Genomic DNA, 23,080 nt, shown 5'->3' with positions numbered 1-23,080 from the left:
TAAAAGACAAGGGGTTAGAAGTGTGCTTATGAAAACTCATTATTATTTATTTATTTATTTATTTTTGAGACAGAGTCTTACTCTGTCACTCTGGCTAGAGTGCAGTGGTGCGATCTCAGCTCACTGCAGCCTCCGCCTCCTGGGTTCAAGCGATTCTCCTGCCTCAGCCTCCCGAGTAGCTGGTATTACAGGCGCCCACCACTATGCCCAGCTAATTGTTTGTATTTTTAGTAGAGATGGGGTTTCACCATGTTGGCCAGGCTGGTCTCGAACTCCTGACCTCGTGATCCGCCCACCTGGGCTTCCCAAAGTGCTGGGATTACAGGCGTGAGCCACCGTGCCTGGCCAAAACTCGTATCGTTATTAATTAGCACCTAGCTTGTTTGTTTGTGTCTGACCATCAAGTAGTAGTTGTTGAATAAACAGTGGATACTCTGATAGATATGAAGACAGGAGAAAAAGGATGAGAGGAAGGAAAGATTCTGAGACCTGTGGAAGATGTGTAAGTAGAAGGAAAACATTCTAAAGCAGGCATGTTGCCCAGCTTTCATTTTTGCTTCCCCAGGTTCCTACTAGGCTGCCAAGACAAGGTGGAGCTCTGGCTAGTATTCTGTAGGTTTCTCCCCATCTCCAGATTTGGGTTGGGGCTACCCATATCCTCACTCTTCAGCTCACTCAGCTATCTCTTCAATGTTTTGCATTCTTCCTCTTCCTTCCCTTCACATGCCTCTCAGTTTTGCGCAATCAGGGCTGGAGTCTTGGAAGAAACAACCACCATTTGCAAAGTTATCATACTGTAATTTTCAGTGAGGAGATTCCTGGCCTCCAGTTCATGGCAGAGACCATACTGTGTTGCTCTCCAGTACAGGTGTCCTCTGATGGAGAGAGGGGCACCTGCCTGTCCTTAGCCAGAGAGGGCTTCCAGGTGGAAGACTGGAGAGAGAAATGGAAAGAAGGGTAATAAAAATGGGAAAATGAAGGAAGAGAAAAGGTAGATGACAGAAGAAAGGAAATCAATTCTACTTGGAATTCAGAGTGTTCCTGAAAGTGCAAATTGGAATGTTCCCACAGCAAAGATGCCTGTGAGTGTGCAACTTGATGGATGAGATGTCCCCAAGGACCAATCCCTGGGCAACCAGGCTCTCCTCCACCCCTGCCAAGATGTGACATCACTCAGAAGGGATTTCCTAGAAGAAGGAGAAAATAACTTGAAAAATCTATGTCAGTAGTTTGTATCATAAAACCATTGAACTAGGGAGAAGAAAAGCCCTTGGGGTCATCTTGTCTCCATTACTGCCTCAATGGTTGATCTGAGAGGTGAGGCACTGGACAGTTGCTGTGGAATGGGCAATGAGACCAGCTAAGGTGGGATTCCTGCTTAGGGGCAGTGAAGGAGGAATGGATCAGGCGGCAGATGGGAGTGCCTCCCGCTTCTCTGCCACCTGTAAATGTGTCTCTAACAGCTGGCCTCTTTCCCCTCCACCTCCCAGGAGGAGTCTTCCCCAGCTCTCCAGCTCCTCCTTTCCTCTGGGAATGTGATCCCTCAATAGCCCTCCTCTTCCTCTTGTTGCTTCTGTCTCCCTTTCCTGGCTTTTTATTCTCTGCTTATAAGAGAGAGAAGAGAACTTACTTAGCTCTTCAAGGAATTGCCCTGAAAACAAAAAGAAACAAATACATGATCAGTAGAAGATGAATAGCTCCTTCCCCACATCCTCCCTATGGACACCTGGAGTGACCCACACTGCCCTTTCCACTGGGGGACCCCAAAGATCCAGTAAGTGGTTCTCTTCAATTTCTCAGAAGAGCCTGGGGTTGGGCATGAGGACAGAGGAATAAGGAAATCCCAGCTCCCCTAATCTTGAGTCCTGTTTCTATTCTCTTTCTGCTTCCCATTCAGAGCTGACTTGGTCCCCCTCTATTTGATAGTCTTGCCTGCTGCCCAGCCACTGCACCTGCTAGTCTTCGATGTAGCCAGTTGTAGCAGATGATCAAGGCAACCAGGGGTCCAAGAACCGGCACAATTACAAACAGGGTTATCTTCCAGCAGGGCACCCTCAGAAAGTGGGGATCTGAATTGTTCACCAGAACAAACAGGGTTAACATGTTCCCCCTCATGCCCCACCCACCTGTCTTTTTTGGTTCCTTAACCTGGGGTCCTAGAACACCAAAGGACTCTGGGGACAGAATTCAGAGAGTCCATGAACTTGGATGAGAAAAGTACTGCCTCCTTATTTTCAATAACATTTAACATTTTCTTTCATTAAAAATGTAACAACTGCCAGGCGTGGTGGCTCATGCCTGTAATCCCAACACTTTGGGAGTCCAAGGCAGGCAGATCACGAGGCCAAGAGTTCAAGACCAGCCAGGCCAACATGGTGAAACCCCATCTCAACTAAGAACGTAAAAATTAGCTGGGCATGGTGGTGCGTGCCTGTAATGCCAGCTACTCGGGAGGCTGAGGCAGGAGAATCACTTGAACCTGGGAGGCGGAGGTTGCAGTGAGCCGAGATCCTGCCCCTGCACTCCAGCCTGGGCCACACAGCAAGACTCTTGTTGATCCCACCAACACCCATTCCCCCAAGTCTTGGAAAAAACAAAACAAAACAAAACATGTTACAACTAGCCACAATATGAGCAGTACCTGTGACTTAATTACCAATGGAAGCCATAGATATTTTCATTCCCATTAGAGTTATTGCAGAAATCTTGAAATACTGTTTATGTTTATTAGTATTTTGAAATTAAAGGTTATTGGGCCAGGCCTGGTGGCTCATGCCTGTAATCCCAGCACTTTGGAAGGCCGAGGCAGGCAGATCACCTGAGGTCAGGGGTTCAAGACCAGCCTGGCCAACATGGTGAAATCCCGTCTCTACTAAAAATACAAAAATTAGCTGGGCGTGGTGGCATGCACCTGTAGTTCCAGCAACTTGGGAGGTTGAGGCAGGAGAATCGCTTGAACCCAGGAGGCAGAGGTTGCAGTGAGCTGAGATCGTGCCATTGCACTCCAGGCTGGGCTACAAGAGCAAAACTCCATCTCAAAAAAAAAAAAGAAAAAGAAAAAAAGAAAGAAATTACAGGTTATTAGACTTGCTGCTAATTACTTAATGTGTTACTTTTGCTAAAGAAACATTTATGGCTGGGCACGGTGTCTCATGCCTGTAATCCCAGCACTTTGGGAGGCCAAGGCGGGTGGATCACCTGAGGTCAGGAGTTCGAGGCCAGCCTGGCCAACCTGGTGAAACCTAGTCTCTACTAAAAATAGAAAAATTAGCTGGGTGTGGTGGCGGGCACCTGTAATCCCAGCTACTTAGGAGGCTGAGAATCGCTTGAACCTGGGAGGCAGAGGTTTCAGTGAGCCTAGATCGTGCCATTGCACTCCAGCCTGGGCGACAAGAGCAAAACTCTGCCTCAAAAAAAAAAAAAAAAAAAAAAAAAGAAATATTTATGTCACTATATCACAAATGTGATTATCGGTTGATAACTATATTTCAATACAATGATTGTTTTTGCAATCATAAGTGTTCTATTTTATGTGTATATTTAAAAACATTCTGCAAAGGGGTCCTTTAGACTTCACTGGAGTGCCAGAGAGATTCATGGTACAAAGAGGAGTTAAGACCTTTCATAGTCAAGTCCTCCAAAACAAAGATACTATTCCTCCTCTTTGGGTGTGTAAAGATGTGTGTGTGTGTGGTCCACACACTGGTCTAATTTCATAAATCGTAGGATAGAACTCTGTGTGCCAGGTGACAAGAGTAGAGTCCCCCACAGGCTCGGGAGGGGGGGCTGTGAAGGAAGTTTGCTCAGAGAAGGTACCATCTGTGCCCTAATGACACCTTCTAGTTTCTGCAACATTTATCTAACAAATATTTGGGTGCTCTTCTGTTGCCATTGTCTTTAGGCATTGGGCAATCTGCAGTGAACAAAAAGGCTAGAAACCATGTCCTCGAGGGGTCAATTCCTAGTGGGGCTTGGTGGCTTTTCTATTCCTCCATGAGGTCTTCTCTGATTAGTCATGTTCTGTACTCATGGAAACATCCTGAGTTTGTAAAGCAGAAATATAAATACAGGTGATACAGTTGTGTCTTGTTTTTCTGTTTGTTTCACCTCCCCAACCAGACATTAGGTTTACGTGTAAACGATCTATTTACCTCTGTTTTGCCATTCCTGAAAAGAGAGATCATGTGCATAAGGAGTTAAACAGAATAAGATAACATTTTTGTAAAGCAGTTAGAATAGTGCCTTTTATAGAACAGGCACATAAAAACAGTACATGAGTATTTTTGTTATGATTTTACCAATCCTAAATGCAAATGACTTCTTATTTAAAGAAAGAAAAATGAAGAGAGGAAGGGACCCAACCAGGAGCCAGGGGTCCTTGTTCCCCCAGGTGACCGGAACTAGAGTGAAATACCAAGTTGACCTGGGAGGGCCTAGACATGCCGGAACTTACCAAAAGTCCGGTGGAGATTCTCTGAAAGAGAAACAAATGGAAATGGATTTAGTAGGGCACTCAAAAAGGATCTTTTATCCTGAGTCTTTGTTATTTAATTACTTAAAACTTGTTCTAGGCAAGACACACCCACCGTAGAGAAAGGGAAACTGAGGGAAAAACAGGGTATTGAGAGGGAGAGACGGTCCAAGAATGGGACAATTTCCATTATGACAAAAAACCAAAAGGCAAGAATTGGGAGAAACGATGACTAGAACTCACCTATCTCTGCTCGAAGTTTTCCTAAAATAGAAAAAGGCAACATGTTAGTTCCTGCATGTTCTGGCTATCGGTAGGGACCCTCCCACACCCAGCGCCTGGGCCCCTTGTTCAAGCTATTTCTCTGCAGCCCGGAAACAACCTTAGGAGAGTAGGAAGAGCACTGGATTTAAAGCCAAGGGTTGCGGCTCTTTCTCTAGCTATAGTCTAGACACAATAGCGAATAAAGAATGTGAGCAATGCCCCAAGCCAGCACAAGGATCTACTACCTCCCAGCTGCTCTTCGCCCCTTTTCTTGGATTCTCAGTTCACAGTGCTGCTCCAGCCCACTGCGTTGCCACTTTGTAGATCTAAAGCCACTTTCATCTGAATGAGGAAGGAGGAGCTGAACATTTAGTGAGTAGCTAGCTACTTTGTGACTGGATTTATAGTCGGCACTTTGCATGACTTTAATCCTCCCTACAATTTAGGAGGGAGGATGTTTTCTCTACTTGACAGACAAGGCAACTGAGGCTTGGAGAATCTAAGAATTTTGCTACATAGTGCAGTACCTGAGATGGAATTTTGCTATATAGTGCAGTAACTGAGATGGAATTTTGCTATATAGTGCAGTACCTGAGATGGAGTTTGCTATATAGTGCAGTACCTGAGATGGAACCCAGGCTGCCTGACTCTAACATTCAGATTCTTTCTGCTCAGCCATGTGGGCTGAAGGCCTTTTTCCTGTGGAAGAAGTAAATAAAAAAGCAGGCATCTGGGATGAATTCAAGGTGAGAGAAAGGACTTTGTTGTTGATCCCACCAACCCCCATTCCCCAAAAACATTCCCCATACCCTCCTTGCTACTTTCTCCTCTCCTCTTAGTAACAAATGGGAGGTGGGACATGGGGAGGAGTGAAGACTCTTTCTTGCTCTGGCATTGGGGAGACACTTGGTAGGAGGAGAAGGCTCAGAATGAAAGCTCCAGGCAAAAAAGAGGAGCTTCATCAGCAGCTAAACCTAATGGAGAAGGAGGAAACAATTTTTGAACGCCTACTGTGTGGTAGAGACTTTCACTTCAGTATCTTTATTCAAAACTCCTAATGGCCTAGACCTGTCTGACTTTGAAGCTCACACTCTCCCAAGTTGCATGGAGCTGCTAGGTATGATACAGAGGCCTCAGCTCTACCACTTATAAGTTACATCGGTTTGAGTAAGTCACTGAACTACGCCTGGCCTCAGTTGTATCCTCTGTAAAATGGGGTTACTATATGCCATAGTTAGCTCATAGGGAAATGCTAGGTCTGATTATTCATATGAAAGCATTCCATAAGATGTAAAACTCATCATGGAGTTTTTTTTTTTTCTTTATCACTCAATAGTGTGAAGAAGTTCTGAACCCAGAAGTCACTCACAAATACATGTTAAGTGGTGTAGCTCCAAGAAGCCAGCTCATTTAAAGGAAGGATCCTGATCCACCCACCCTCTGCCCTGTACCTCTCAGTCTATACTGCAGGCAGAGGAAGACGAGGCCAACAGCGATCTGCAGGAGGAGCACAGGTAGCACCGCGAGGAGAACCAGCACTCCAGGGCTGACCCAGTAGAAAGGATCTGAAAGGCAGAATCGACATTGCCCAGAGCTGAATCCTCAACACTCAGCATGGTGCCTGGGGCCCAATAAATCAGGCCAAATAAAGAAATGAATATCATCAGGATTCAAAGAAGGTGACACAGAATTGGTCTCTGAGCTTAGCCTTGAAGAAAAAATGGTTTTTTTCCAGGAAATGCTAGTGATTTAGAAAGACAAGTGGTTTAAAGTCAAGATTGTGTATTGGGTCAGGCTGGGGGAGTTTTAAGGAGCAGCTATGGGACTTAGATCTGATCCTCAAGGTCATGGGGGTGCACTGAAGGATTCCAAGCTGAGAAGTGACTATATTAGATTTAGCACCTACAGGACTGGAGAAGATAGGGAGAAATGTTAAGAGACTGTGATAACAATTAAAGTAAAAAACAACATGAACCTGAACTAGGACAGTGGTAATGGTATGGGAAGTCAGGGGATTCAAAGCTTAAATAGGAAATAAAAAATACATATTTATTTTCAGTAAACTTTAAACTGAAATTTAGTGTTTATTTTAATTATGCCTGTAGGCAATACACCACAATAATATGAACAGAACCTTTGACTTTGTCGTCAATAAAAATCACAAATATTGGCCAGGCGCAGTGGCTCACACCTGTAATCCCAGCACTTTGGGAGGCCGAGGCGGGCGGATCGCCTGAGGTCGGGAGTTTGAGACCAGCCTGACCCACATGGAGAAACCCCATCTCTACTAAAAATACAAAATAAGCCGGACGTGGTGGCACATGCCCGTAATCCCAGCTACTCTAGTGGCTGAGGCAGGAGAATCGCTTGAACCCGGGAGACGGAGGTTGTGGTGACCCGAGATCGTGCCATTGCACTCCAGCCTGGGCAACAAGAGTGAAACTCCGTCTCAAAAAACAACAACAACAACAACAACAAAAATCACAAATATTTTCATGTCGCATTAGAAAAGTCACAGAAATCTCAAACTATCACTTATGTTCATTACTATTTTGAAATTATATTAATTACTAGGGCCACCCTAACTCTTGTTAATTTAATATTTTGATAACTGTATTTTGGTATAAATGTTTTATTTGATATAGTTAAAACATTCTTCTGGCTAGGCGTGGTGGCTTTCCCCTGTAATTCCACCACTTTGGGAGGCCAAGGCAGGAAGATTGCTTGAGCCCAGGAGTTCTCGAGGTCAGACTGGGCAACAGTGTGAGACCCTGCCTCTACAAAAAAAAAAAAAAAAAAATTAAAAATTAGCTGGGCATGGTGGCACAAGCTTGTGGTCTCAGCTATTCAAGAGGCTGAGTCAGGAGGATCACTCGAGCCTGGGAGGTGGAGGCTGCAATGAGCCATGATCGTGCCACTGCAACCCATCCTGGGTGACAGACTGAGACACTGTCTCAAAAAAAAAAAAAATATTCTGAGATGCGGTCTATCAACTTCATCAGCTTGCCAAAGGTGCACGACACACAACAAAAGGTTAAGAGCCCTCTTCTAGAGCTTTTAAGAAGGTAGTTTACAGAGGGCGCGGTGGCTCACACCTATAATCCCAGCATTTTGGGAGGCCAAGGTGGGTGGAGAGGTCAGGAGTTGGAGACCAGCCTGGCCAACATGGTGAAACCCTGTCTCTACCGATAATACAAAAATTAGCAAGACGTGGTGGTGCACTCCTGTAATCCCAGCTATTCGGAAGGCTGAGGAAGGAGAATTGCATGAACCTGGGAGTTGGAGGGTGCAGTAAGCCAAGATCACACCATTGCACTCCAGCCTGGGCAACAAGAGCAAAACTCCGTCCCAAAAAAAAGAGAAAAAAAAAAGAAAAGAAAAGAAAAAAGAAAAAGAAGGTAGCTTACACAGGATTCAGTAACTGAACAGATGTGCAGACGTGGAGTAGGGAGGGGGACCTTCACTTCTGTGGCTCCCATCCATTTCCCTTTCTAGGTCTGCTCCTCAGCATCCAAAAGCCCCACTCTAATCTCCATGTGCCATGCTGCAGCTGAAGCCCTTTTCATCTTGATCTCTGCTTTAAGGGAGCTAAGTAAGGATATTGACATCAAAGGTAGGGATACATCACAGCTAATAAGGTTAAACTGGTCCAGGAGGGTTGCTTAGGTATAATTACAATCCTTCAAGCTGTAGACTAAGGCTCCTGTCTATTATTGTGTTCCCTAGAGGAAAATGCAGCACCCTTTACTTTCAAGTTCTTAATGGAAGTTACCTGTAGCAACGTGATTTAGTGAGTATGTACTTAAGGGTTTTTTTCTCGCAACCCCCCACATTTTTCCTTTCACAAATAATTAGAAAAGAGAGCAAAGCAGACATTATTAGCCTCCGGATGTAAAGCAACAAGAAGTATAGAGTATCACTGATGAACTATATTTGCCAAAGTAAATCAAACACAAATGTCGTTGCATCTCCACATCTATCAGTTTACAGAAAAACACAGGGCATGGAGGACCGTATTACATAGCAACATGGGAATGTTGTCAACAAAATTCAGACCGTGGAAAACCCTAAGGGCAAAGGTCAACAGGTGGGTCTCGTTTGAATCTCGCTGAAAGAAACCAACTGTAAGAGTATATTTATGAAACAATCAGGAAAATTTGAACACAAACTGGGTATTTGATGATATTAAGAAATTTTTGTTGAGTTTTTAATATGTGGTAATAGTATTGTGGTTATTTATTTATTTATATTATTGTGTGTGTGTGTGTGTGTGTGGCTTTTTTTTTTTTTTTTTTTTTTTTGAGACAGTCTCACTCTGTTGCCCAGGCTGGAGTGCAGTGGCACGATCTCAGCTCACTGCAAGCTCCGCCTCCCGGGTTCACTCCATTATCTTGCCTCAGCTCCCAAGTAGCTGGGACTACAGGCGCCTGCCACCACGCCCGGCTAATTTTGTTTTTGTATTTTTAGTAGAAATGCGGTTTCACCATGTTAGCTAGGATGGTCTCGAACTCTTGACCTCGTGATTCGCCCACCTCGGCCTCCCAAAGTACTGGGATTACAGGCGTGAGCCACCGCACCCGGCCTATTTATTTTTTAAAAAGTGTCCTTCGCTGGGTGCAGTGGCTCACGCCTGTAATTCTAGCACTTTGGGAGGCCGAGGTGGGACGATTGCTTGAGCCTAAGAGTTTGAGACCAGCCTAAGCAACAACATGGCAAAACCCAGTCTCTACAAAAAATACAAAACATTAGCAGCGTATGGTGGTGTGTGCCTGTGGTCCCAGCTACTACGTAGGCTGAGGTGGGAGGATGGCTTCTGCCCGGGAGGCAGAGGCTGCAGTGAGCAGAGATCATGCCACTACACTCCAGCCCGGGTGACAGAGACAGATCCTGTCTCAAAATAAATAAAAAGAAAAAAAAGAAATGATCATGCTGCCTAGGATTTACCTCAATAATTGAGTAGGGGAGGGTGGTAATGAGTGGGGAGCCGGTGAAGTGGGTGGTCCCTGGATTGACAAGTGCTGCAGCAAGGTGGTAGGCACTTGGAGGCTCATTATAATATTATCTCTGGTTTGTGTGTGTGTTTTTTTTTGAGACAGAGTTTTGCTCTTGTTGCCTAGACTGGAGTGCAATGGCATGATCTTGGCTCACTGCAACCTCTGCCTCCCAAGTTCAAGCGATTCTCCTGCCTCAGTCTCTCGAGTAGCTGGGATTACTGGCATGCGCCACCACAACTGGCTAATTTTGTATGTTTTAGTAGAGAAGGGGTTTCTCCATGTTGATCAGGCTGGTCTCGAACTCCTGACCTCAGGTGATCCGCCCGCCTTGGCCTCCCAAAGTGCTGGGATTACAGGCGTGAGCCGCCGTGCCTGGCATTTGTTTTTATGTTTCATAATGAAGAATTTAAAGAAAGGATTAGAGACAACTAGTAATAAAATCACAAAAATGACAAGAAAAAATAAGTAAAAAAGAGAAATTAGAAACTCTTCAGAGAAAGAGCAGAGGTAATTACACCTGAGACTTGCAATAATACCATTACTTCATCTCATTCCTAAATTTTTCTCAACTTCCTGGCTCCAAAGCCTAGGCAAAGGGTCCCTTGTTTACTTGTAAAACAGTTTCTTTTTAGATTCTTAGGCATGCAGACTAAGAGGTGGGAACAGGAGGTTGGAATGTGGATAGCAACCCCAAAGAGAACTTTCTCCCCTGAGGCAAAGTCTTTAGCTGCTTTTCTTTTTGTCTTCCTTGTTTTTTTTGTTTTTTTTTTTTGAGATGGAGTTCCACTTTTCTTGCCCAGGCTGGAATGCAATGGCATGATCTTGGCTCACTGCAACCTCCGCCTCCCGGGTTCAAGGGTTCAGGCAATTCTCCTGCCTCAGCCTCCCAGCTGGGATTACAGGAATGTGCCACCATGCCAGGCTAATTTTGTATTTTTAGTAGAGACAGGGTTTCTCCATGTTGGTCAGGCTGGTCTTGAACTCCCGACCTCAGGTGATCCACCCGCCTTGGCCTCCCAAAGTTTTGGGATTACAAGTGTGAGCCACTGCAACCGGCTTGTCTTCCTTTTTTGGTGTGGTGAAACTGGGGGAGTTTGTTGGGAGAGGCAGTTACTGAGCTAGGAAGTTGTTGAGCAGGAAGGAGAAAAATCTGCAAACTGGAGCACTATCAAACTTTTCGACAAGTAGAATTTCCCCAATAAAAACAGCTGTATGAAGAACATTCTGAGACACACAAAGCTATTTCCATATCCCTGCAGGCAGTCCCTAGAAATAGTGCTTTGTTGTTCCACATACAATGCCATCTTCTGGTCCCAGCACTGCAATGGTCACTCCCACCTCCAAGATACAATAGTTATCAATTGTCTGATGTTTGAACTGCAGGTGGGGAGGAGGAAAAGGCAAAGGATCTGATCCCCAGGCTCTCAAAGCAGTTTAGTTCTTCAATTAAATAGCAATTAACTTTCAAAGCTCCCCCTCCATCCACTTCACCTTGTCCACATCTTAATCATCCTGCGATAGAGCAAAAAATATTCTCCAAAATCACCCATCACGCAAAACATGTTGAAAATGAAATTCTGAGGCTGGGCACCATGGCTCATGCCTGTAATCCCAGCACTTTGGGAGGCTGAGGCGAGTGGATCACCTGAGGTCAGGAGTTTGAGACCAGCCTTGCCAACCTGGTGAAACCCTGTCTCTACTAAAAATACAAAAATTAGCTGGGTGTGGTGGTGGGCACCTGTAATCCCAGCTACTCAGGAGGCTGAGGCAGGAGAATCACTTGAACCCAGGAGGCAGAGGGCGCCACTGCACTCCAGCCTGGGCGACAGAGCGAGACTGTCTCAAAAAAAAAAAAAAAAAAAAGAAAAGAAAGAAAAAAAAAAGAAATTCTGCAATTCTGGAGAATGAAATAGTGGAGGTACAGCCAAAAAGTGACATCTCCTTTCTATAACTATATTTAGACATTTGATTTACTTGCTTATTCACTAGGACCAAGCACAGGTGTGTGTGTTTGTGTGTGTGTGCTCACAAATACAGAGTTTTTTTTTTTTGAGATGGAGTCTCGCTGTGTCCCCCAGGCTGGAGTGCAGTGGCGGGATTTCGGCTCACTGCAACCTCCGTTTCCGGGTTCACACCATTCTCCTGCCTCACGCCTGGCTAATTTTTTTTTTTTTTTTTTTTGTATTTTTAGTAGAAACGGGGTTTCACCGTTTTAGCCAGGATGGTCTCGATCTCCTGACCTTGTGATCCACCCGCCTCGGCCTCCCAATGTGCTGGGATTACAGGTGTGAGCCACCGCGCCGGGCCCAAGGGTTTTGTTTTCTGTTTTTGTTTTTTTTAGAGACAGGGGTAGGGAGTGGGGGTGAAGGTCTTTGCTCTGTCACCCAGGCTGGAGTGCAGTGGTGCAATCATAGCTCACTGTAACTGCAAACCCCTGGGCTCAAGCCAGCCTCCCACCTCAGCCTCCTGAGTAGCCACGAGCCAAACCACCATGCCCTAGGGTTTTGTTTTTGTTTTTGTATCCTAGAGCATCTTGCTCTTATCACTCAATAATACCTTATAGAAGGCCTCCAAACCACTGGCCTAGTGCTAAAATAATCTTTTTAATGCCTGCATAATATTCACAGTATGGCTACCATGTTTATTCAGTCACTTACCTACTCAGAGGCATTGATTTTGATCCCAATTTCCTTGCTACTCTGAATAATGATGCAACAGACATCCCTAAGCATGAGTTTCTGTTTATTTACGTGTACATTTGTATGGAATTCATTCCCAGGAGTGAGATGTTTGGGTTGAGGGATCTCATCTCAGTTGAGAGAATAATTGTTCTTGGCCACCCAACAGTTAATACCTAATATTATATAGCACTACTCACCTTCTACTTTCAATTCCATTGCTGCCTCCTCTTGGTAAGAATGATCTCGGAAGAAGCATGTGAAACCTCCTTCATCTGAGAACCTTACATTCCGGATCCTGAGAGTCACCTTTCCCTCACCAATAGCATCTTTCAGCAGCTCTGTCCGGCCCCGATATTCAGGTGCCTGCTCTCCGTCTTGGTCCTTGCCATTTCTGTAGAGATGAACCACCCTAGAGAAGGGGGGGCGGTACCACCCCACCTCCATGCCTGTAGCGTTCTTCCCAGGAGATATGCGACACGGCAATTCCACTTCATCCCCGACCAGAGCCCGGATAGGGTGTCTTGGTCCTATCACTCTGAACTGCCCTGTCCAAGACACCAAAAGGAAGAGATTTAAGGTCAGAGGGAACCTTGGCAAGCAAGCCTGTCATGAGAAGGGCTGCTTCAAAACAGGGAAGGAAGAAGACATTCGACTTTTAAATGAAATTCTAGAGCCAGGGAGGATTGCAATTCTTCTTCTTCTTCCCTTTTTTTTTTTTTTTTTTTTTTTTTTTGAGACAGTCTTACTCTCTGTCACCCAGGCTGGAGTGCAGTGGTGCAATCTTGGCTCACTGCAACCTCCGCCTCCCTGCAACCTCCACCTCCCAGGTTCAAGTGATTCTCCTGCCTCAGCCTCCTGAGTACCTGGGATTACAGGCGCCTACCACCACGCCCAGCTAATTTTTGTATTTTTAGTAAAGATGAGGTTTCACACTGTTGGCCAGGCTGGTCTCGAACTCCTGACCTCAGGTGATCCGCCTGCCTTGGCCCCAAGGTGCTGGGATTATGGGCATAAACCACCACACCCGGCCCCAAGTTTCCTTCTTGAGAACAACAACAACAACAACAACAAAAAAGACTCTGGTTATAGAGATACTGTGAATGTCCTCGACAGAACATTCTACAAATCATCTCCTCTCAGCATCTGCCCATCTTTTTGCCAGCTGTAGCCATCTCTGACTTTTCAGCCCAGGCTTTAGGTTCCCTCTTGGAATGTGGTGCAGCATCCTGAGGTTGAATCCTCCCATGGGCCTCCCTGTTAGGACTTGGCCAAATTGCTGCCTATTCTACCCTTAGAGGTTTTGCTTTTGTCACTCCATCCACTTTAACTGTCTCTCCATCACTTCTTACTATTCAGTCCTTGTTCATACCTTGTTTCCCAAATTCTCCTCTGAGATCTTCCACCCTGGGGATGGCTCTATTTCACTCTTCCTTCCCCTGTATCTTCCACCTCACTGTGGCTCCTGGACCCTGACCTGAACAAGTTCCATGTTTTTTTCTATGTGGATGTGTTTCTCAAGTCAGATTCTGAGCTACTAAGAAATAAGGCTGCTTCCTCCCCTAGACCTGGAGAGTGGATGCACTGTGCCTCTGTCAGTCAGGTGGCTCCCTGAGGATGGGAATCTTTGTTTATTTCTCCTCTGCACGTGACAGCCGGGTTCCTTTATAAAAACCTACCGGTGCCTGATTATGCAGAGCAAAGTCTCAAACATGACAAGATATTATAATTCCACAAACATTTGTTGAGATTTACTATGGACAGGCACTGCTAAGCATGTTACATATCTCATTTCATGTAATCCTGATGAGAACTCCAAGAGGTTGTTATTATTTTATCTCACTTTGAGAGGTGAAAAGACAAAGCTGGAAAGACAAGTAAGAACTAGTTCAAGGAAAGCCTTGAGTTAGTCACATTAAGGAGTCTGGGTCGGGCACAATGGCTCATGCCTGTAATCCCAGCATTTTGGGAGGCTGAGGAGGGCAGACCACTTGAGGTCAGGGGTTCCAGACCAGCCTGGCCAACATGGTAAAACCCCGTCTCTACTAAAAATAAAAAAATTAGGCCTGGCGCAGTGGCTCACGCCTGTAATCCCAGTACTTTGGGAAGCCGAGGCGGGCGGATCAGCAGGTCAGGAGATAGAGACCATCCTGACCAACATGTGAAACCCTATCTCTACTAAAATACAAAAAAAAAAAAAAAAAAAAGAGAAAAAATTTAGCTGGGCGTGGTGGCAGGCGCCTGTAGTCTCCGCTACTTGGGAGGCCAAGGCAGGAGAATCGCTTGAACCAGGGAGGCCGAGGTTGCAGTGAGCTGAGATCATGCCACTGCACTCCAGCCTGAGCAACAGAGGGAGACTCTGTCTCAAAAAAAAAAAAGAGTCTGGACTCCATCTTGAAGGCTGTAAGAACCACCCACGGAAGGTTTCTGAGGAAGGGAGGCATGTCAGCAGGTCTATATTTTAGAAAGATAATATAGCAACTTAAGGATGATTGAAGGAGCTAAGCCCCAGGAAACTAGCCTTTCTGTTTTCAGGGTCTCCCCAGGGCAGAAAAAAAAACATGTCTTACCTGCGTAGCTGGAAGACACTTGGAGGAGGAGGAGGAGGAAGGAGCAGAGGCAGCTGGGCAGAGAGGGTCTCGATAAGCTTGCCATCTCCACTGTTCCTGGGGACAGAGAGCCCCTGCAGCAAGGTCAGGCCAAGTGGAGGCCCTTGGGGTGCATGTCCCCTTACTGCTGAAAAGCCCGAGGGAAGATCTTGGACAGCAGTGCTGCCTGGGCCCTGCCTCCACTCCGGTAAGTGCTGCAGCTGTGCCCGCAGAAACAGCCCCACGTCACCCTTGCCAGGCACTCACACAAAAGGGCTACAGACTGAGGGGATGACCAGGGTTTGCCTTCCCCACCCCCCCGGAGCAATGGAGCAGAGCCTGCCTGGTACTGGGCTTTCCTCCCCCACTCTCTCCTGGAGATCCAACCTTTGAAGGGTCTTCTAGGGGCTAATCAGTGGGGAAGGATCACTTACAGGACCTCAGGAAGAGGCTTGTTTGTGGAATATGTAAGGTTCCTCCAATCCACCCCAGCCCTACCGACTAGTCAAAAGAGAGAAATTGTTATTGGTTCTTAAAAAAAGAAAGAAAACTTAGATTTTTTTTTCCTATTTCTATTATCTCACAACTGTCATCACCAGACCATTCTTCTTGATGTCTAACCTCCCTTTCTTCTACCGCGAATCCAAACTCTGTTCTGTATGTTTGTATATGTGATAGGTCACTTGGGATTTGTTAGTTTCTTGTTCCCAAAGAATGTTTTTAGGGAAGTCATGAGACGAATTTCAGGTGTGCTGAGACAGGCAAGGTTGGAGGAAGGGAGACCAGCAAGGGCAGCAACTAACTATGTCAGTCAACACAGGCAGCAGGGACAGAGCCAGCATACAGGACACGCTCTCCAGCCTTCACGTCACTTGCCAGTTTCCTCAGTGTCACAGGGGAGAGTGAGATCTGGAATGGAAAATGACCTTTCTCTCACCTCTGGGCTCAGCTGAGAATTGCAAGCGTGATACCAGCATTGGTAGCAGGTTCCAAAAATAGACTTCCCAATCTTAAGGCAAGTATGCCTCATCAAATAAGGAAAAAAGGCTCAATTTAGAGCCGTGCTGTCCAATGCAGCAGTCACTCCCTGCAAGTGGCCACTTAAAATTAATTACAATAAAATAAAATTAAAAATTTGGTTCATTGATTACACTAGCCATGTTTCAAATGCTCAATAGCACTACAGCTAGTGGTTATCCCATCAGACAACACAAATACAGAACATTTCCATGGTCACAAAAAATTATATTGGGCAACACAAAAATTTATATTGGGCAGCAAGGGGTAGGAACACAACTGAGTCATACATTTCTGCTTTTGTCCGAGATGGGCGTACGGAGCTAGAAGGACATTATGGTCAGCTGAGTTTGGGAACTGCTTATTCTTTCACCCTGCAAGGCAGCCAGCGTTTGGACACAAGCAATGTTTGGCTACTCTGGTGCTGTGTGGTTGAAAGTCAAGATTGCAGGGGTGAATCCCATGGAAAAAGTGGCCGCTGTGGATCCCTGGCTTTTTACCAAGTGGGGATTTTCTCCTTCAAAAACCTAAAATGTCCTGGGACGCTTTTTCTCCCTGATGCATATTCAGGTAGGAGAGTTATGCACAAGATGCTTCTGGGCAGGGTTTGGGGGTGGTAGGATGTGTGCAATTGTCCAGCACCAAGCAAGCTGTCAAAAGCTGGATGGGAGAGCAGGATGAGGGTGGAGGCATGTGGGAGCAGAGAGGGTCAGGAGCCTGCCGAGCCATCACAGCCACTTTGGAGAAATCACAGCATCTCTGAAAACAACAACAACAACAACAACAACAACAACAAACTAACCACCTTACTGAGATCTTCTATGTGCCATGGTTCTAAGTGGTTTACTTGTATTAACACCTTTAATCCTCACAACAACAAAGCAAATATTAAACTATTATCACCCATATCTTACAGGTGAGAAAAGGGAGGTACAAAAGAGGTAAAGGAACTTGCTAAAGTCACACCACTAGGGAGTGGCAGAGCTGGGATTTCAAGCCAGGCTTTCTAGTCCTAGAATTGGCTCTTTTAACCACCACGATACAAGGCCTCTGATGAGCTCAGCTTACTTACTTTCATGCCCTCAACTGCCTCAAATCTCCTGAAAGGGGAGGATTCCTGGAGCTGTGAGAGCAGTCCCTTGGCTGACATGGTCTTTGGGCAAAGGTGATATATATAAGGGAAGGCCAGAGGGGCCACCAGCAAAATGAAGCCAGCGGTGTTGCCACTTGCAGAAATCTGGGGCATAGGGGCCGGGCGCGGTGACTCACACCTGTAATCCCAGCACTTTGGGAGGCCGAGGTGGGCAGATTACCTGAGGTTGGGAGTTCGAGACCAGCCTGACCAACATGGAGAAACCCTGTCTCTACTAAAAATACAAAAATTAGCCGGGCCTGGTGGCGTGCACCTGTAATCCCAGCTACTCGGGAGGCTGAGGCAGGAGAATCCCTTGAACCCGGGAGGCAGAGGTTTCGGTGAACCGAGATCATGCCATTGCACTCCAGCCTGGGCAACAAGAGTGAAACTCCATCTCAAAATAAAATAAAATAAAATAGAAAAAGAAATCTGGGGTACAGGAACATCAGGTATTGCCAGGAATAGAGCTTGCTGTAGATGTGTCCAAGAAGTGAAACCACCCTGTATCACCCTGGGAGCTGCTCATTTCTTTCAGCATTTAAATGTTATTTTTTATTTATTTATTTATTTATTTTTTGGAGACAGTGTCTCACTCTGTCACCCATGCTGGAGTGCAGTGGCATGATCCCAGCTCACTGCAACCTCCGCCTCCTGGGTTCAAGCGATTCTCCTGCCTCAGCCGCCTGAGTAGCTGGGACTACAGGCATGCGCCACCATGCCCAGTTAATTTTGTATATTTAGTAGAGACAGGGTTTCACCATGTTAGCCAGGCTGATCTCGAACTCCCGACCTCAGGTGATCCACCCACCTCGGCCTCCCAAAGTGCTGGGATTACAGGCGTGAGCCACGGCTCCCGGCCTTAAACGTTATTTTAATTGATTTTGTATAGCATATGTTATGAGATCCTGCAAGTATTCTTGAGTTCTTGAGTCGCCTCTTTTTCTTTCTTTTTTTTTTTTTTGAGACAGGGTCTCTCTCTGTCATACAGGCTGGAGAGCAGTGACGTGATCAGGGCTTACTGCAGCCTTGACCTCTCAAGTTTAAGCCATCCTTATGCCTCAACCTCCTGAGTAGCTGAAACTACAGGTATGTGCCACCATGCCTGGCTAAATGGAAACTTCTCTTCTCTTCTCTTCTCTTCTCTTCTCTTCTCTTCTCTTCTCTTCTCTTCTCTTCTCTTCTCTTCTCTTCTCCTTCCTTCCTTCCTTCCTTCCTTCCCTCTTTCTTTCTTTCTTTCTTTCTTTCTTTCTTTCTTTCTTTCTTTCATGGGGTCTTGCTATGTTGCACAGGCTGGTCTCAAACGGGGTCTTGCTATGTTGCACAGGCTCTTTCTTTCTTTCTTTCATGGGGTCTTGCTATGTTGCACAGGCTGGTCTCAAACTCCTGGACTCAAGTGATCCTCCTGCCTCAGCCTTCTGAAGTGTTGAGATTACAGGCTGAGCCACCATACCCAGCTCAATTTTCTTTCAGTGTTGCTGTCCTCAGTAATTTCAGCTTAATCTGCATCTCTCACCATGTCCAATGACAGACCATGTACACAGTAATATATTCAGAGTGACACATTGAATACAATAAATGTGTGTGGTAATTTTTTAACATGCTGCATGCTGTCCATATGTGAAATAGTAAGCACTCAATAAATGGTAGCTTTCCTACATAAATACCCAGCAACAGTGCTGTATAAGATTTTCCAGATAATCTGTAAAGTATATATCTTTACATTATTTATCTGTTATCAGAAGTGATAATAGACACACTGTTTTGATTCTTGTTGTCCACTTAATTCATAATTCCACATTAATAGATAATATAGCTTTTTGTACTTCTGAAAATTGATTCTTAGCTGGGTGTGGTGACATGAATCTGTTGAGCCCAGGAGAGAGAGGCTGCAGTGAGCAGTGATCATGCTGCTGCACTCCAGCCTGTGCGACAGAGTGAGACCCTATCTCAAAAAAATAAAATAAATAAAAATTGATTCTTATAAAGTAACATACTTTGAAAATCTCAGCCATCCAAAGCCAATCTGTATTTTCTCTAAATCCTTCCATATTTGTATGTATGCCACTAGAGGGCGCTCCATGAAAGTCACTGCCTGTGAGGACTGAAAGTAGCGCTCACACATCCCTCCCTCTCCCTCCTCCCACCTGTTTTACATAAATGGTAACAATTTATCTTGAAGCTCTTTCCTTATCAGTACCTAAAGAACATCCTTGTTATTTTTATACAGCTTACAATATTTTATTGGATGAATATAATATAGTTATTTAAGTAGCTTCCCAAGACATTTAGGCTGTTTCAGTTTTTTAAATATCTATTTTTACTAGGTTGAAGCAAAAATGTACTCAATTAATTTAAATCAATACATATTTAAAAGCAAGTGCTATGTGTCATACTTTATATTAGGCCCTGATTATAAAAGTTTCAGCAAGACAGACAAGATTCTTGCCTTCATGAGTTATATTCTAGTTGTATTGCAGTTATATTCCAGTTGTATGTTACCTAAAGGAACAAATTGATCAATGTCAGGCCATCATTTTCAACCTTTTTGCCCTTACATATAATTTGGCAATGAATATCAGTCTACTAAGGCCAGCTACATATTTTGAGGGGCAAAATGAAACTATGGAGCTCCTTGTTTAATAGCAAGAAAAGGCCAGGTGTAGTGGCTCACGCCTGTAATCCCATCACTTTGGGAGGACCAGGTTGGAGGATCGCTTGAGCCCAGGGGCTCGAGTCCAGCCTGGGCAACATAGTAAGACCCCGTCTCTAGTTAAATAAATCTATTAAAAGATTATAAAATAGAAAATAAAAAGCAGGGAAAAAAACAACCTTTTCCTTTTTTTCTGTGGTTCCACTGTCAACCTATTATGTGGGTTTTCTTTCTTTTTTCTTTTCTTTTTTTTTTTTTTTGAGACAGAGTCTTGCTCTGTCACCCAGGCTGGAGTGCAGTGGTGCAATCTCAGCTCACTGCAAGCTCCGCCTCCTGGGTTCAAGCCATTCTCCTGCCTCAGCCTCCGGAGTAGCTGGGACTACAGGCGCTTGCCACCACGCCCGGCTAATTTTTTTTGTATTTTTAGTAGAGGCGGGGTTTCACCGTGTTAGCCAGGATGGTCTTGATCTCCTGACCTCGTGATCCGCCTGCCTCAGCCTCCCAAAGTGCTGGGATTACAGGCATTAGCCACCAAGCCTGGACTTTTTTTTTTTTTTTTTTTTTTTTTTAATTTAATGTCACACTCCTTCAGGCACAGGAGTACCTAGAAGAAGTGCAGATCTTCACAAGTGCCTAGGGCCATGCCTTCCATTTGGCAAGGGAGGTGTTTATGCCTGACCGCTCCCCTCCTTTCCGCTGTGCCCAGGCCCCTGCTGGGAGCAAGCCTGCATACAAGGTGGTGGAGCGGGCAGCTGAAAACCAGTCCTGGGGAGGCTGGGAGGACTGGGGAGCAGGACCTCACTTGGGTGGAGGCTCCAAAAGTCTGTAGCCCACGTTCTGCTTTCTCATCAGACTTCATTATAAGATACAAATTGAAAGAGAAAATTACTAAGAATTTCAAGACAGGAACCACAGAGCTTTAGAACCCAAACACAGTATCCCCTTCTAAGCATGGGGCCCTTGTGTGACTGCCCTGGTCACTCACCCACGAAGTTTACTCTGCTTTATACACAGGTAGGATAGTTTGTTCAGAGAGCATGTTTTTTTGGTAATTTCAATAAATATTGATAAATTGCCCTACACAAAGTTGTATACTTCACTGTACCCTGGCTTTCTCCTTAGTGAGTGAGGGAATAATATTATCCACCTCATCAGGGTTATCATGAGAATGACATGAATGAGTCCCTGTGAACTGTGAATGGTACACAGTAACCACACAGTAAATGCAGTCATTAGCCCTTACATGCAGTGATTTTCTTCTGGAACTCCCTCTAGTGGCATAAATATAAAGAGGAATTCACGTTTTCTTTTCTACTTTTGTGGCCCTATTTCCCATAATATTTGTGTGTTTAAATTGGTCTAGATATTTCACCGAGGCTCAATGACTGATGGACTATAAAATGTCTAATTTACATCCATTTAGCCAGATGCTTCCTAGGTAGGTCGGAGAAATGAGAACACTGATCCGAATCAATGTGAGGCAGCTCCCAGCAAGTGAGCGCTTGTAGCATTTGTGAGCATGGGTGCTGTGGTGAATGCAGCCAGGGGCTGCTCTTTCATACTGGTTTATTTCTTTTTCGTTTCTTTTCTTTCTTTTTTTTTTTTGAGACGGAGTTTCACTCTTGTTGCCCAGGCTGGAGTGCAATGGCACGATCTTGGCTCACTGCAACCTCCACCTCCCGGGTTCAAGCGATTCTCCTGCCTCACCCTCCTTAGTAGCTGGGACTACAGGCACCCGCCACCACGCCCGGCTAATTTTTTGTATTTTAGTAGAGACGGGGTTTCACCATATTGGTCAGGATGGGCTCGATCTCCTGACCTCGTGATCCACCCGCCTCGTCATCCCAAAGTGCTGGGATTGCAGGCGTGAGCCACCGCGCCCAGCCATACTGGTTTCTTTCTTTCTTTCTTTCTTTTTTTTTTTGAGGCAGAGTCTTGCTCTTTTGCCCAGGCTGGAGTGCAGTGGCACGATCTCGGCTCACTGCAAGCTCCGCCTCCCGGGTTCACGCCATTCTCCTGCCTCAGCCTCCTGAGTAGCTGGGACTACAGGCGCCCGCCACCACGCCCGGCTAATTTTTTGTATTTTTTTTAGTAGAGACGGGTTTCACCGTGTTAGCCAGGATGGTCTCGATCTCCTGACCTCGTGATCCGCCCGCCTCGGCCTCCCAAAGTGCTGGGATTACAGGCGTGAGCCACCGCACCCGGCCTACTGGTTTATTTCTCTAAGTAACACATACAGTGTAGAAAAATTAGAAACGATATGGAAAAATGTAGAGAACAAAAAACTAATTATGTTCTACCAAAGGTTTAAATTTTATCTATCAACATTTTTTCCATTTTTGTGTATTCCCTATTGTTAGTCTGAGATTCACCAATATTTTTATCTTTCAAAAGGAAAAACACTCAGCTTCTTATGAGTCAAGTGAATCAGGCACTGAGGCTTGCCCCTCCCCTTACCCCCTCACCAAATGGGAATGGGTTTGCGCTGATTTTAACCAAAATGCAATGGGTTGTCCTGCGTAAGAGGCTTTGGACTGTTTTGTAGGTCCCCGTGGGGTAGAACAGCTGGGTGCGAGACTCTGAAGGCAGATTTCAGCTCAAAAGAAAGAATTTTCCCTCTTTCAGAGCCGTCCAACCGTGGTGGGAATGAGTGGGAACTGCGGGAGTGAGCTTCCCATTCCTGGATTTTCCAGCCAACATAGAACTGGAGGTTAGGCCACATTATCCTAATATTTTTGCCTAGCTGTAGGATGATACAAGAATATACATTTTCCTTCCCCATCTTCTCCCGCTTTCTCTTGCCTCTTTTCCATTTCTTTGGCCCCTTCGCTTTTCGCCACCTAGCGGCAGGATCTTGCTAGGTAAGGACCAGGAAGCTCTCCCAATCTGACCCGCAACAGCTGACGTCACGGCTTCACCATCGATAATTGGTTACCAGCAGCCTTTGGGGGCGGAGAATAAGTCGCAGATTACAAATAGGTCAAAGAGAGGTGCCTGCGAGCGGCGCAGTGACACCCCGTTCCTAAGGGCAGAGCCTTTCTTGCCTTTCGCTTCAGACCCACTGCCCTTGGTTACGTGCTTTTCCTCCGCTGTCCGCTTCGTTTATCTGCTTTAACCCAGCCTGGGCTAGGTAGGCCTGAAGTCTATAATGCTGCTTGGCTGTTGCTCAGGAGAAGAAAGGCCCAGGTGGCCAGTCTGGCAACTGGCACAGTCCCTGTGAGCACCTACCTGCTGATGGTCCTTCTGTCACTACGTAGTCGCTCCGACGCCAGGAAAGTGCGGT

General features: G+C 45.5%; 1 protein-coding gene across 5 annotated transcripts; it reads right to left on the bottom strand.

Moving 5' to 3' along the window:
• Nucleotides 1–28: 28 nt before the first annotated feature.
• MOG (myelin oligodendrocyte glycoprotein) lies at nt 29–15,244 on the bottom strand. 5 transcript variants are annotated; one of them, XM_054492907.2, is made up of 8 exons: nt 14,978–15,244; nt 12,608–12,955; nt 6,187–6,300; nt 4,715–4,735; nt 4,454–4,474; nt 1,953–2,069; nt 1,631–1,651; nt 29–1,187 (listed from the first exon to the last, which is right to left on the bottom strand). In XM_054492907.2, the coding sequence occupies exons 1-8, from the start codon at nt 15,060–15,062 to the stop codon at nt 1,174–1,176; spliced, it is 741 nt and encodes a 246-aa protein (XP_054348882.1). In that variant the 5' UTR covers nt 15,063–15,244; the 3' UTR covers nt 29–1,173. The 5 variants fall into 5 exon arrangements, with proteins under 5 accessions (XP_054348882.1, XP_054348881.2, XP_054348886.1 ...); XM_054492906.2 differs by having other exon boundaries at nt 29–1,651; XM_054492911.2 differs by lacking the exon at nt 12,608–12,955.
• Nucleotides 15,245–23,080: the final 7,836 nt, after the last annotated feature.

This window comes from Pongo pygmaeus, chromosome 5 (genome assembly GCF_028885625.2).
Source record: "Pongo pygmaeus isolate AG05252 chromosome 5, NHGRI_mPonPyg2-v2.0_pri, whole genome shotgun sequence".
Lineage (NCBI taxonomy): Eukaryota > Metazoa > Chordata > Mammalia > Primates > Hominidae > Pongo > Pongo pygmaeus.
The sequence above is the reverse complement of the archived record's forward strand: the minus strand, read 5'-3'. Positions and strand labels throughout refer to the sequence as shown.